Source organism: Salvia hispanica, chromosome 5 (genome assembly GCF_023119035.1).
Source record: "Salvia hispanica cultivar TCC Black 2014 chromosome 5, UniMelb_Shisp_WGS_1.0, whole genome shotgun sequence".
Classification (NCBI taxonomy): domain Eukaryota; kingdom Viridiplantae; phylum Streptophyta; class Magnoliopsida; order Lamiales; family Lamiaceae; genus Salvia; species Salvia hispanica.
The window spans coordinates 2,687,584-2,700,835 of NC_062969.1; the positions used below are offsets into that span (position 1 = coordinate 2,687,584).

The 13,252-nt window shown below is 40.4% G+C and overlaps 2 protein-coding genes across 3 annotated transcripts; one reads left to right on the forward strand and one right to left on the reverse strand.

Moving 5' to 3' along the window:
- Positions 1-1,023: 1,023 nt before the first annotated feature.
- On the forward strand, positions 1,024-4,359 carry LOC125187950 (protein ALTERED PHOSPHATE STARVATION RESPONSE 1-like). Of its 2 annotated transcripts, XM_048084633.1 has the most exons (6): positions 1,024-1,277; positions 1,762-2,642; positions 2,737-2,921; positions 3,062-3,282; positions 3,368-3,698; positions 3,800-4,359. In XM_048084633.1, exons 2-6 carry the CDS (start codon positions 1,829-1,831, stop codon positions 4,238-4,240), a joined length of 1,992 nt encoding a protein of 663 aa, XP_047940590.1. In that variant the 5' UTR covers positions 1,024-1,277; positions 1,762-1,828; the 3' UTR covers positions 4,241-4,359. The 2 variants fall into 2 exon arrangements, with proteins under 2 accessions (XP_047940590.1, XP_047940589.1); XM_048084632.1 differs by lacking the exon at positions 1,024-1,277 and having other exon boundaries at positions 1,298-2,642.
- On the reverse strand, positions 4,270-13,010 carry LOC125187949 (ABC transporter C family member 12-like). The gene is made up of 28 exons (XM_048084631.1): positions 12,845-13,010; positions 11,869-12,237; positions 11,585-11,763; positions 11,421-11,460; positions 11,107-11,257; positions 10,889-11,003; positions 10,720-10,800; positions 10,546-10,570; positions 10,397-10,453; positions 10,191-10,256; positions 10,038-10,112; positions 9,834-9,941; positions 9,588-9,722; positions 9,366-9,472; positions 9,172-9,265; positions 8,736-8,903; positions 8,464-8,604; positions 8,163-8,363; positions 7,986-8,084; positions 7,754-7,906; positions 7,287-7,675; positions 7,035-7,215; positions 6,599-6,922; positions 5,776-6,532; positions 5,577-5,698; positions 5,242-5,487; positions 4,761-5,169; positions 4,270-4,653 (listed from the first exon to the last, which is right to left on the reverse strand). The coding sequence occupies exons 2-28, from the start codon at positions 12,202-12,204 to the stop codon at positions 4,562-4,564; spliced, it is 4,851 nt and encodes a 1,616-aa protein (XP_047940588.1). The 5' UTR covers positions 12,205-12,237; positions 12,845-13,010; the 3' UTR covers positions 4,270-4,561.
- Positions 13,011-13,252: the final 242 nt, after the last annotated feature.

The window sequence follows — 13,252 nt, forward strand, 5'->3', positions numbered from 1 at the left end:
AGGAATTTTCTAAGTCCAATTAATACTACAGGTGTTATTTCCTTCACCACTAAGCTTGTCTCTAATAAATATGATGGCGGTTGACTAGTTTTTGCATGTTTTTGTTGTGCATGATCCAAAAGTATATATTGATACATTGATATAATTTTTTGTAAATGTTTGTTCTTTTATCCTTCATGTAATTATTTCAACCTTACGATGGTAGTTCACATGGTGAATAATTAAGAATTTAAGAAGTATTCATGTATATTCCATTCTAGATTATTGGATAGGTAAGTGAGGCTAATTGAATAAAAAATCATGAATTTTAATAAAATTTTAAAAATTAGTCTGAAAAGTGATAAAGGTTTGTGATGTGATGAATCACATGACATATTGCTATATGTTTTTCAGTGAAACGTATAAATGAACAATGTCTGTTAACTCGTCGCCAATTACGTTCACAAATAATTTTGATTATCATATTAGATATAATTAGACCAAAACTTTTCGAGCCCAAAATTTTTTATATAAATGCAGGACGAATTCAAGTTGGACCAAACTTCACGATTCTTTTTATTTTTATATCAATTTAACCTATAAAATATGGTATCACCATAAGATCATATGGAGATGTTTGTGGTAGTAATATCATATTTGAAAATTGAAATAAAAATAGTTGAAAATTCATACGAAAATTCATACGAAAACCCTCACGAATGTTTAAGTATTACTCGAAATTGTGGAAAAGGATATTCCCCAAACTCCTTTTTCAATTATCTATTGTTTCTTAATAATTTTTCGAGTTATGTAATTCTACAATATAATTAACAAAATTCAGCGACAAAATCCATCTGTATGACACTATAATATTTTACTATTATATCAAAAAAATCAAATTTACTACTATTATCATTCGACAAACGAAAAAGACAGTTTTTTTAATCCTAAAAGAAAAAAATGGATAAAGTGCTGTCGTCTTCTTGATATTGCTTTGGATGCCTTGTCTTCTCGGGTCTCGAGCTCCTCTCTCTGTATCAAAAACTCACTACACATTTGCAAGACTTCATTTACCTCCCATTTTCTTTCTTGATATTTTATTTGTTCATTTGTTGTGGCATTGTTGCCTCTGACGGTTCTGTGTCAGAAGCATTCTTTTCTTTGTTTTCTTGAAAGTAAACATATTATAAGAAAAAGAATTACTATCTGGATAACTTTAGTGGTCCATATGGCGAAAATGTTTGATCTTTGACAACAAACATTTGGATTTTTTTGAGGTTTAATATTCCAAAAAGAAGGTGAACTGCACTTCTTTTTTGACTGCCCTTCTTGTATTTATTTAAACTCTACCAGACACATTGCAAGTTACAATTTTTAGCTCAGGAAATGTAATATCTGTTCTGAATTATTAGTCTGCAATCTGAGGATTTTTCACTCATTTTTCTAGATTGTAGTGTAGATAGATGTCTTTTTGTGATCTCAGCAGAAATTTTGAGTTGGTAGCAATGTACTATGCTATTTTGTCATGTTCAATGTTGTCTTGATTCTGTGGGAAATAAGTAATGAAAAGGGTTGAATTTAATGGCATTTTCAAGCATTTTTGTGAGCATGTATGTATGTTATGTGGACAACATGTTTGGTTGTGTAGTTGCAATTCTTTGATTTGAGCTTAGGTTGTGTATTCTTTGTATTTTGCTTCCATGGAGCTTTGGAGGTCTATGGTTTCTGATTGTTTCACTTTCACCATCTTTGACTAATACTGATTGAGCTTTGCTATTATAGTGTATGTTAAAGGCCTAAAGGGGTAGATTTGTGCGAAAAATCGTTATTGTAACAAGATTTGGGGGAAATGGGCTGTGTTGCATCAAGAATTGATAAACCAGAGAGGGTGAGAATGTGTAAGGAGAGGAAGAGGCTGATGAAACAGCTCTTGAGATATAGGAAAGAGTTCTCTGATGCTCAGATAGCTTATTTGAGGTCATTGAGGAATAGTGGAGTGACACTTAGGCAGTTTACTGAGCCCGAGTCCTTGGAATTCGAGGAAATGAGTTCTGCTGCTGGATTCCCTCCGTCCCCTCCTCTTCCGTTGCCACCATCACCTCCGCCTCCCCCCACTTTTAGCCCCGACCTAAGGAAGTCTGAGGGTAAATCGAGAGAGACTCAGTCTGCTGTGGAGGAAATCATTGAGGTCGATGAGGAGAGTGGCCATACGCCACCCCCACCAGTTCCTAGCTCGTCTTGGGAATATTGGGATGTTTTTGGCTCTGCCCCGGTGCATTGTGAGAAGAGAAGTGAGATGATGGAGCTGGGCGAGGAGGAGGAGAATTGGAAGGATACGAATACTGAGTTCATAGAAGAAGACGAGGAAGAGGGTGTTTTTACTGTTGACGATGATGATGATGATGACATTGATATGCCACCTCCTCTTGAGCAACAGGACACCGAGTTTGTTGATGATAGCTCGTCTATGATGAGCGGGCACACGAAGGACACGGAAGATATGGCTATGGTGGTTTGGAGGGGCAGGAAGATCTTGCCGAGTGTTGTCAAAGACTTGGATGAGTATTTCCTGAAAGCATCCGCTGTGGTGAAGGATATCGCTGTTTTCATAGATATCAACGAAGGAGGCACCTTCCTTTACCAGAGTGCCAACGAGGACAAAAGTAATTGTTTTAGTCCTTATTTAGTTAAGTAGATAAGTAGATGTCGTATGTCTTATGCACCATCTGATTTCGTGTCTGTGCATCGATTGAGCAGGGAAGAGAAGCAATTCAGCAAAGGTTTTCAGTGCCTTGAATTGGTCGTGGTCGTCTAAATCACTTCAATCCACTAGAGAAACGGGATATATGTTTGGATCCGGTGAGCCCTGCAAGCCCGGAGCTCACTGTGTCACACTCGAGAAACTTTATTCAGAGGAACAGAAACTCTACAAGGATGTGAAGGTAATTTCCCTAAGTAAACATATGCTTATGTGGTTCTCAGTTATCACTCAGAACTTTGATATGCTGAATAAACTGATTGAAAGAAGAAATATGTAGTGAAATTTCATTTATGTTTCTTGTGATGTTTCCTATTTTCCTAGGAGGAAGAGATTTCTAAGGTGGAGTATGGGAGGAAATCTTTACTACTACAGAAACAAGACGAAGAGCACGACTGGACCAAGGCCGAGAAGACACGCTCCGCGTTTGAAAGTCTGCAATCTCACATCTCATCTCTCCAAGAATCGATTGGCAGGTCTTCTTCGACAATACTAACGCTCGTGAACAAGGAATTGCACCCTCAGCTGATCACGCTGGCTTCAGGGTAGGACCCCAATTGATTATGATCATGGCATGTAACGCGTTCTATGATTCTCGCTTGTAAACTGATGTGATCTCGTGTATCTCAGGCTGATGCACATGTGGAAAACGATGTACAACTCTCATCAAGTCCAGAGCCATATATCTCAGAAGCTGAATCAGCTCATGGATCAGCAAACTGTGGAGCCGACTACTGAATCCCAGCGGCAGGCTGCAGGTCAGCTGCAGACGGAAGTAAAGTTATGGCACCACAGCTTCTGCAAGCTCGTGAAGTACCAGCGTGAGTATGTGAGAACGCTCTTCAAGTGGATTGAGCTCACTAACTATATTGAAGGTGCTAATACCCGTCACAGCGAATCACCAACGCTGCACGCCCTTTTGGACAAATGGCAGCAAGCACTTGATAAATTGCCTGATAAGGTATAGTTCTCGAAAAATTAAGTGAAATAAAATGTGGATGTATGTATGTATGTGTTATGGAGTATATAATTTGTCACAATATTTTCCTATCTTTCTTGCAGATAGTGTCTGATGCGATCAAGTGTTTACAGTCTGCTGTTCACTCCATCATCTTGCAGCAGCAACACGAATGCGACTTGCGCAAGAGATCTGAGAAGCTTGTGAGGAAATTGGAGAGGGAACTCGCTTTTCTTGCAGAAATGGAGATGAGGTTTGAAGGGAGCGTCTCCGTTGAAGATTCCAAGCATCCGTTAATTGCTAGGCGAGCTAAGGTCCAAGCTCTTAGGAGCTTATCTGAAGACGAGAAAGTTAAGTACTCGAATTCTGTTAGAAGGACCAGAGCAATGATCCTGAAAAACCTACAGACAAGCTTGCCCAAGTTGTTTCAAGCACTCGTCGTGTATTCGAGTGCTTACTGCCATAGCTTCGAGGCGATCCTCAGCTACACAACAATGTCAGAATCCGAAGACATGCAGACTACAACTTCTGAACTTTTAACTTAGGAAGATGCAGTTCACATTGTACTTAGGAATTGGCAAACCTTTCTGTAACATGAGCTTTTATTAATATCTAACTGGATTTGCTTATCCAGATTCAGCGTGAAATTTAATGTTACAGTTGATTTGCAGTGAGTTCTTACATTATAAGAGACATCCTACTACTCAAATTCACCTCCGTTTCTCCCATGTCCCCAATTTCATGCTCTTGAAGTTGAAGCTCCCTTCCACCTCCTCTTCCCATGAATGCATTGGGAATACATCGAACGAGCTATATGTTCGGGCCAAGTTTTTTTGAACAGTTGTAACTAAGTTGATTGATTACAGTTAAAGATCATCCCAATTGTCTGAAGCATCTTCCAATCCAATTCTAGGTTGCTGCAGTCCATTTCTTGCCAACCTGCTTATCTCTGCATGACCTAAAATGCAGAAAGAAAAGGTAAAAATCAAACCCAAGTCAAACAATGTAACAAAAAACTTGGCTTCTGTTTGCATTACTTAATCCTGGTTTCAACATTCAACACACCTTCAATCACTCTGTAGAAAGCCGACCACCATGTGTGTCTTGACACCTCAAACTGTTGTAGCGTCTCCACGATCTCCTCGTCGTGCTTCCCCAACAATACATCCTGCAGAAGCACTACTGCATCCTTGGTTTTGCTGATCACATTGCTGCTCTCCTCGAACCCGAGCACCTGCAGGTCCCTCACCGCGGAGCTGAGGTTGGCAGCGAGGGCATGCTGCACAGCAGCGTTCCAACGCGAAGATAGAAGCCATGACGCCGTCTCCCCATCAAAGCGGCCTCCTTTATCCTTCCTCGCAACAACCAAGCCTCGGAGGTACTCAGCATTGGCCTGCCCCGTGCTCTGCACCATCTTGGAGAAGGCACTTGTTTCGTTTTCAAGGAGCTTTGCAGGAGTGTCATACTCGACCACCTGAAAAAGAAAATTGGTATAGTGATGCTAAAACTTCAATGGAACTCAAACTCATGTAAACATGAGGCGTACCTGGCCAACATCAAGCACGAGGATCTGATCACTGTCGATGATGGTGTTGAGGCGATGAGCGACTGTGAGCATCGTACACGATTTGAACTCTTCTCGAATGGTTTTCTGTATAAGCACATCGGTAGTAACATCAACTGCAGCTGTTGCTTCATCAAGCACCAGGATCTTCGACCTACGAAGCAATGCTCGAGCAAGACTTAGCAGCTGCCTCTGCCCAACGCTGAAGTTCTCGCCACCTTCCAAAACCTTGAGGCACCCCAAAAAACATTAATCAAGTTAATAGTTTAAAAAACAATAGTTGCAGTTTCAATCAAAATGCGGCCCATCTTTTTTACCTCAGCATCCAAACCCAAAGGATTTCTCCTGATGACATCCTTCAAGTGTGCCCTCTCTAGAGCTTCCCAGAGGTTAGTGTCGTTGTGTTCACCAAACGGGTCGAGATTGAACCGAACATTACCTATGTCGAGTAATACCAAGGTGAGAAACAAACACTACAAATCAACATCTCAGCAAAAAGGTGAAGAAGAAGTGCACCTGAGAAAAGGACAGGAGACTGTGGGATAATGCTGAGAACTTTTCGTAGATCAGTCAATCCGAATTTGGCAACATCACATTCATCAATTAAGATCCTCCCTCTCTCAAGCTCCACAATCCGGAACAATGCATTGATCATGCTCGATTTACCAGCACCCGTTCTTCCAACTATACCGACCTTCTGGTGTGATTGGATGGTGAAGGAAAGTCCCTTGAGGACGGGTGGAAGCCCGGGTCTGTACCGGAGGCACACATCTTCAAACCTGACCAATCCTGAGGCCGGCCATCCAGGCGGGGGTTGGCTTCCCTCAATCACATCCGGAGCCTCAGATGGCAAATCTATGTATGTTCCAACGCGCTCGACTGAATTCAAGCTGTTTTCTGCGCGGCTTGCGACCCTCAGCACGTTGCTCAGCAAGTTGGTGATGTTTAAGGAGTAACTGAGGAGCAATCCCATGGTAGATGCAAATGCCACTTGGTTTTCAGCTCTCTGATTTTGCATAACTGCAAATGTTGCTGTCAACCAGATCATGATGCCTCCTAAACTCTCCAATCTTATGGTCAGCCAACGATTCGAGCTAAAGTTAATGAGAGTGAATCTGATGTTGTTGTCCATTGACTTCCCATTGATGGCGGCCATCCGATCATAAGCCTTGTATGCACGGATTGAGGACAGCCCGTTCAGCGCCTCCCCAAACTGTGCATACACGGGTGACCTTGTGATTGAGTCAAGACGCTTCACTTCCCTTGATGTGCTCTGCCAATGACTTAATGGATCAAAATCAAGAATCATGAGTTTCAAGAGAGAGAGGGAGAAACCAACCTGATAGTAGAGATATGCTGCATAGAACAAGATGAGCAGGGGCATGATGGCCCATAGAGACACAGTGCTCACAATGCCGATGAGCATGAAAGTCGAAAGCAACTGCCATAGCTGAGCAAAGAAGCCATTGACAATGCCTGCTACAGTGCGGTCAATATCACCAAGATCCTTGGCGAATCTGTTGATCACGCGGCCTATGGGATTCGTGTGGAAGAACACCATCGGAGCTCTGAGTATAGCATTTAGCATCGAATCATGAAGGTGTTTAGCCGCCTTGAGGCTCGATTTAATCAGCCAAAATGAGTTTGTCAATGTAACTAACACCTGCATTTTGTGATGCAGTCTATTCATTACTTATCCAAAGACAAACATCATGTAAAGAGAAACCAGATTTGTGACTTGAAGAATCTTCATTCTTCAAGCCATTTATTTGTACCTGACCAAAAGACAAGACAGCATAAACTATGATATAAAAACCGACACTATAACTCTCTGAAGTGCTCTGCTTCGTCCAAACGCTAAGCCACGTGCTACTTGAAACTCGAAGAGTTTCAGTCAATGTGTAGCATGTGAGCAGCACTGATACAGCAAACAAGCCGCCTAATGCGTTTTTGTACCTTGTATTGTGGAAAGAACAAGATCAGTAATCTTTCTGCAAAAGATCTAAGGTGTGTTTTCGATTCATTACCTCATCAAAACATGCCAGCTGACAATTCCCATCTCCCTTTCCTCCTGCTTGATAAGAACTGATTTACCTTCTCTCGTGTTTCTAGTTGAGATTGCATCTTTTGGCACCTCATTCGTATTAGGATCAGAAGAAAGTGTAGGCGATGATTCGTCACAAAGATCCATCTCTTCACCATTATCGTGGATATGCTCCTCCATTTTGCCTGCATTTTCCATTAGCTTCTTGAACAAAACACTATTCTCGGAGAGCTCCTCGAAGGTGCCCTCCTCTTTCACCATACCTTCGGAAACCAAGATTATCCGGTCAACCTGAGGAAGGAAATGCAACTGATTCGTGACAAGGACCCTCGTTTTCCCTCCCAATGCTTCCTTTATGCAATTATTGAACACCTGGATTGGAGAAGAGATAGTCTCAAATCATGGATATAAAGTTACACACAATGTTGAAATTGGATTGATCTAGGATACCTGTCGAGCAACATTGGCATCCAGAGCGCTCAACGGGTCGTCAAAGATGTAAATATCTGAGTCGGAATACACAGCCCTAGCCATTGAAACTCTCTGCTTTTGGCCTCCACTGATGTTCACTCCTCTTTCACCAATCTCGGTGAGATCATGGCCCTGAAGAAAACAAAGCAATATGTCACAGATGCTGAAGAGCAACAGAAATGTAGTTCGCAACAATGCTCAGAAACTTAACGGGAAGCAACTCAAGGTCATGGCGCAATGAAGTGATATCTATGGCCTTCCAATATCTTGCTGGTTCAAACGAAGATCCAAATAATATATTGTTGCGCACCTAATTAAAATCGAAGATTATCAAGATTGATGCAACCAGTAGCATGAAAAAGAAAAGTATTTGAGGTTTGAAGCTTACTGTTGCATTGAAAATCCAAGAGATCTGAGGCACATAAGCCACAGATCCTCTGATTTCAACGTTTGCATCTCCAAGTGGAGGAAGCTCTCTCAGCATTGCTGATATTAGCGATGTTTTTCCTTCTCCGGTGCCACCAACAATTGCAGTTAGGCTGCCAACTGGTATATCCAGATTCACATTGGACAATGTGGGTCGTTCCGCCTGTTTTTAACTTGGTATTTATTGCGCGTGAAAACATGGAAATTGGTACAAAAGCACACTATAGTAACAGATAAGATTTTTCACTATAAGAAACAAGGACCTTAGAATCCCACGAAAAGTTTCCACCCTTGATCGAGATGGCAGGAAGCTCCGGTGCAAGAGGTGGATTAGGCAACAAAATTCTCTCTTCTGCAAGCAATAGTTCTTCGAGACGTTGGAGAGATACATTTGCGTTCACAACCTGCAAATACAGCACAGTGAACATGAGAGATCACTTAACCATTGAGTTTAATACTTTACGGTAGACTTTGGCTACACTGTGACACCTGCAAAAATTCACCAATTACACCATTAAGGCGAATAAAGACAAACCTGAGTGATTAAATTAGGGAGCATATTTAGGGGGAATCGCAGAACGCCAAATAAAGCAAGAGACGTAAAAGCTCTGGAAGGCGTGAGATCCCCACCGAGCAATGTGAATGTTCCAAATGAAATCACTGTCACAAGGACTGGTATGCTGTTTAGGATGAAAGTATTCCACTGCAAAACCATGAGAAAGTCATGGACACAGTCAATTTTGGTTGAGTTTAATGTAGAATAGTCATTTTTTTTCCAATATCATATATCAATAAACAACTACCAAGCATGATAGACATTATACACTCTACGGACATTTGTAAGTGTACCATATTATTGGTATGCTCGACCGAAACGAGTATATTTCCCGTTTTTCATCTTCTTTCAAAATATAATGGAGAGGAAAAGTTCTTTACTAGAGTTGTTTGTAGTAACATGAATCACATCATACCGCTTGGAGCGTCTGTGCTTTCCTGACCCATGACAGCTCATCATCCCTCAGAACCTGAATTTTGGATTTAAAGCTCTTTTCCCACGCGTAGTACCTGATGTGCATTGAGATGAAAAGGGCGTTAGATTGGAGCCAGGTTTTGGCACCAACCCTGGAGTTTACAGGAAAATAAAAACGCTATATTTTCAACGTACTTGACAGTATCCATAGCTGCCAAAATCTCGTTCATTAAGCCGACTCTCTTGTCTGTACGTAGCAATCCTTCCCTGGATAGCTTTCGCATCCTGCTGACGATAAAAGTCTGCTTGCCAGTACAAGTAGCAGTAAGCAAATACAAAATCATGAACAGCTTAGTTAAAAAAGGATGGTGTTGAGGAGGAAAATTGTCCATCAACGGTAAGGAGGAACTTAGTTACCTGTATTGGGAACATCAGGACCAACATAAGCGAACCAAGAAGTGAAGCTACTCCTAGCTGCTGGTATAGAAGAATCATGGCCATGGTAATTCTAAACGGGAACGACCATAAACCATGAAGCTGTTGGGTTATTTGCTGAAAGATACAAGAATTAGATATTAGAGAATTACTTTCTTGGCTGATAAAAGACCATATGAGATATAGACTGTGCAAATACTTTATGAAATAAACCAACTCTGTGAATACCTGAAGTGCATTAGCATCTGTCGTGATCATGTTTGTAATTCTTCCGGATGGAAAGTTCTTACGAGCTTCATGGGTTAGCCTTAAGGATTTGCGGAATATAGCAGCCACCTACATATAGATTGTTCAGGTATAATATTTTTAGAATGTCTGAGTTCTCATCTTCTTGGAGATAAATACCAACATCTATGCGGTCAAAGAGCTTACCAGAGTGGATCTTAGCCTGAAGCCAACACGCATGACATTCTGAAAGTAACGAGCCTCACAGAGCACTCCGATTGACTGAACAGAAAAAGTTCACATCAGCAAATAAACAAGTTCAAATTGACTAGATTGAAGGGAAAGGAAGAAGAGCCCTACCACACTGAAAAATATCGACAGTGCGTAGATGTAACCGACCCAAGCTGGATCGCCTTTCTCAAGAGACTGCCAGAAGCATAAATAAGTTGTAAAATCCAGAATCCTTCACATTGAATAATATTCAGAGAGAATAATTTAAAGCATGTTGGCTTATTGTAGTTCTTGTAAAAAGGCTATATTTATCTAGATTGCTTTTTATGTAGTACCTGTAAAAGATGGTTTAGTATAACAGGGCCTGCAAGCTGGGAAAGATCATTACCAATCTGCAAGTTTCAAGAAAATGGCACGTCTTTAACGATAAAGAAGACATATATAATTTGAATATTTTTGGCAAGGAAATGGAACTGATGTTTACTTTGAAGATGCCTCCATACCAGAACCTGTGCAGAAATACAAGGAGCAAAAGTTAGATCGAACGGGCTAACCACGTTTCAGACAGGTATAGAATATATTAACTTGACATCAATGGCCATTCAGAAGCTTAGTAGCTTTGACTAAACTTGGATAAACTTAAGAATCAATCTTATACCTGCCACCAAGGCTACGATTCAAAGCACGCAAAAGCCATGGTTTGGATCTCTGAACTTCTTCCTCCCAAGATTTGTGGAATCTATAAAACTCGAATATTTGTGAAGTTACAAAAAAGTTCATCTCATGCTTGCATCGATGAATAACAGAAAAAAAATCTAGATCCAAACTCTCTGCTCAATGTCTCTGTCTGATCCCAAGAGTCCAACTTCCAGACATCCTTCTCGGTGATGGGTCTTTTGTACCCTTGCTGCATAAGGGGAGTCATCCAGTTGAAGTAGGTCGCTACATGCGGGAGAGAACAATGTCGGTGAGAATGTAACTAGTGAGAATAAATAAAGAAACGAGCTGCGTATCAGTGTATTACAGCTAGTATCTTCACACCCACCAGAAAAAATATTTGCAGATCTCTCGGGACATACTTGCTCTCCGAGAGACTTTTCGTTCTCAGTGTCATCCACAGTGTCCGGCAGTGGTACGTAGCCTGGATATGAGTCCAATTTCGGTACGTAAGCAAGAAGAAGTATCCCAAGCAAAACCTGTATGGAAGATAGTTATTCAAACATGGCTGCAAATATTCCACATAATGAGTTGTTTTCTTGGTTGAAATTATGAATTTTAGAAAGCTAATTGATAAACATAAAGTAATATAAGCTTTGATTGACATTTTCACCTGGTTTACAAAAATGAACAAAGTTTTACCTGGAAGAAGACTGAACTAATGAACAAGTACAGTATCGACCTGCAGAGGAACAAATCATTCGCGGGTGAATGGAAACATCAGATATAAGTGAAGGTTTAATGTAGCAATCAAGGTTGTGACTTTGTTGATGTTATAGCATATTTGAAGAAAACTTTAGACTTACTTGGTGTAGAATTCTCTAAGTGGGAAGATGAAGTTAAAGATCACTGCATCTCCCACTAAAACATACATAAATCCAAATCTGATGTACCATCTGAACTCTTTTATGTAGATTCTTGTTTCAACAAGCAGCATTACAACCATAGAACACCACGAGATAATCTCAATGCCCAAATGCACCATCTGCAGAGCAAACCGGCAGCAGTTAGACGAAGATCATAACTACACTGAAAAAACAAAACCACGTTAATGTGTGCAAAAAAAGATCGATGGTGAGAAGCTGCAGACCTCGTAAGGTGCAAGACCTGACTCTTTATCAAAGTTGAAGATCGATACGCCCATAACCAGTCTGTACAGAGGCTCAGCAGCGCAACAACTGAACAGCAAGGCCAATGCATAGTTGTAGAAATTTGATCTCAAGCAGTAGCGTTGGACTTTGGGGTTAAAGTTGATGAGCCATATTCTATATAGGCACATGCCAAGAAGAACTAGGTGAGAAACATTTCCCACCACAGAATCAATGGCACAAGGCGTATAAGCACCAAAGGCGCTGTCGGTTTCTTGAGCCCAAATGCCATTTGCCACTGGCCGGCAAAACCAGACTAAGGGGTCGTCTGAGCCCATGCTTCAGGGTCAGTAACCGTGTGCCACCTGCTCCTGCAAATCAAGATGATAGGGCTGCCTAATCAATGTGCAGAGGATCGAATATGAAGATAAAATCAAAGATTAGGAATATGTCAACTTTCCCTTCTTAGAATATGAAGATTACAATATGTGTTCTCCAATATATAGGAAGACTGTCTGCAATGCTTTGAAAACATACACCATAACACAATCAACAACATTTTCTCAAGCTCAATTCTAGCCTACAACGTCCTCTCGATCCATGTTTGACACAGAGCACAGTGCAGGATTTAGTTTATACTAATTGAATCATACCAGTAATCACAAGATACCAACTTCTTAAAATCAAGAATTGCTGTAATTTTCAACCAATTTAACCTAAGCAAATGATACTATTTTTGAAAAATTACCAAGATTCACAATTCTTAACTGCAAAATGCACTAATAAGGTATGACATAGCTTCCCTAGGTAATTCACACCACAAAACTAAAAGTCAACACAAAGAATAGCTTGAACAACCCCACATTCAAAATTCCCTCCAAATATCAAAAATCAACACTGAGTGCTAGAGATTTCAAAAAATTAAACAAAATAACATCCAAAAGAAACAAGAATATAAATCAAACATAAATCTCCTACCACTAGTCTTAGGAAGTTCTTTCCCAAGACTCTTTGCATGAGACGTGAAAAGGAACAAGGGACAAAGAACAACAAACTCCTAGTCTCCAAGTCGACAAAATAATTACTATAAGTTTTTGTGTTTAGAGTCAAAGACTGTTCAGGAGTAGTATTTCTATTTGAGATTGATTGAGAAAATACTGTCTTTTTCACAGAATCGAAAGCCAAAAAATAATTTGGTTTGCTTCATAGTATTAGATGAATGGTGTAGTATTATTTGACTTATATCCATAAATTAAAAATAAGTCCACTCTCCCAAATAGAATATTCTGAATCAGCACCACACAGCAGAATAAATCGAACCAAAAGCAATAATGTGTCATATTTTATTAATATTTCCTTTGTTTTATAAAAATAAAACCTTTTAAA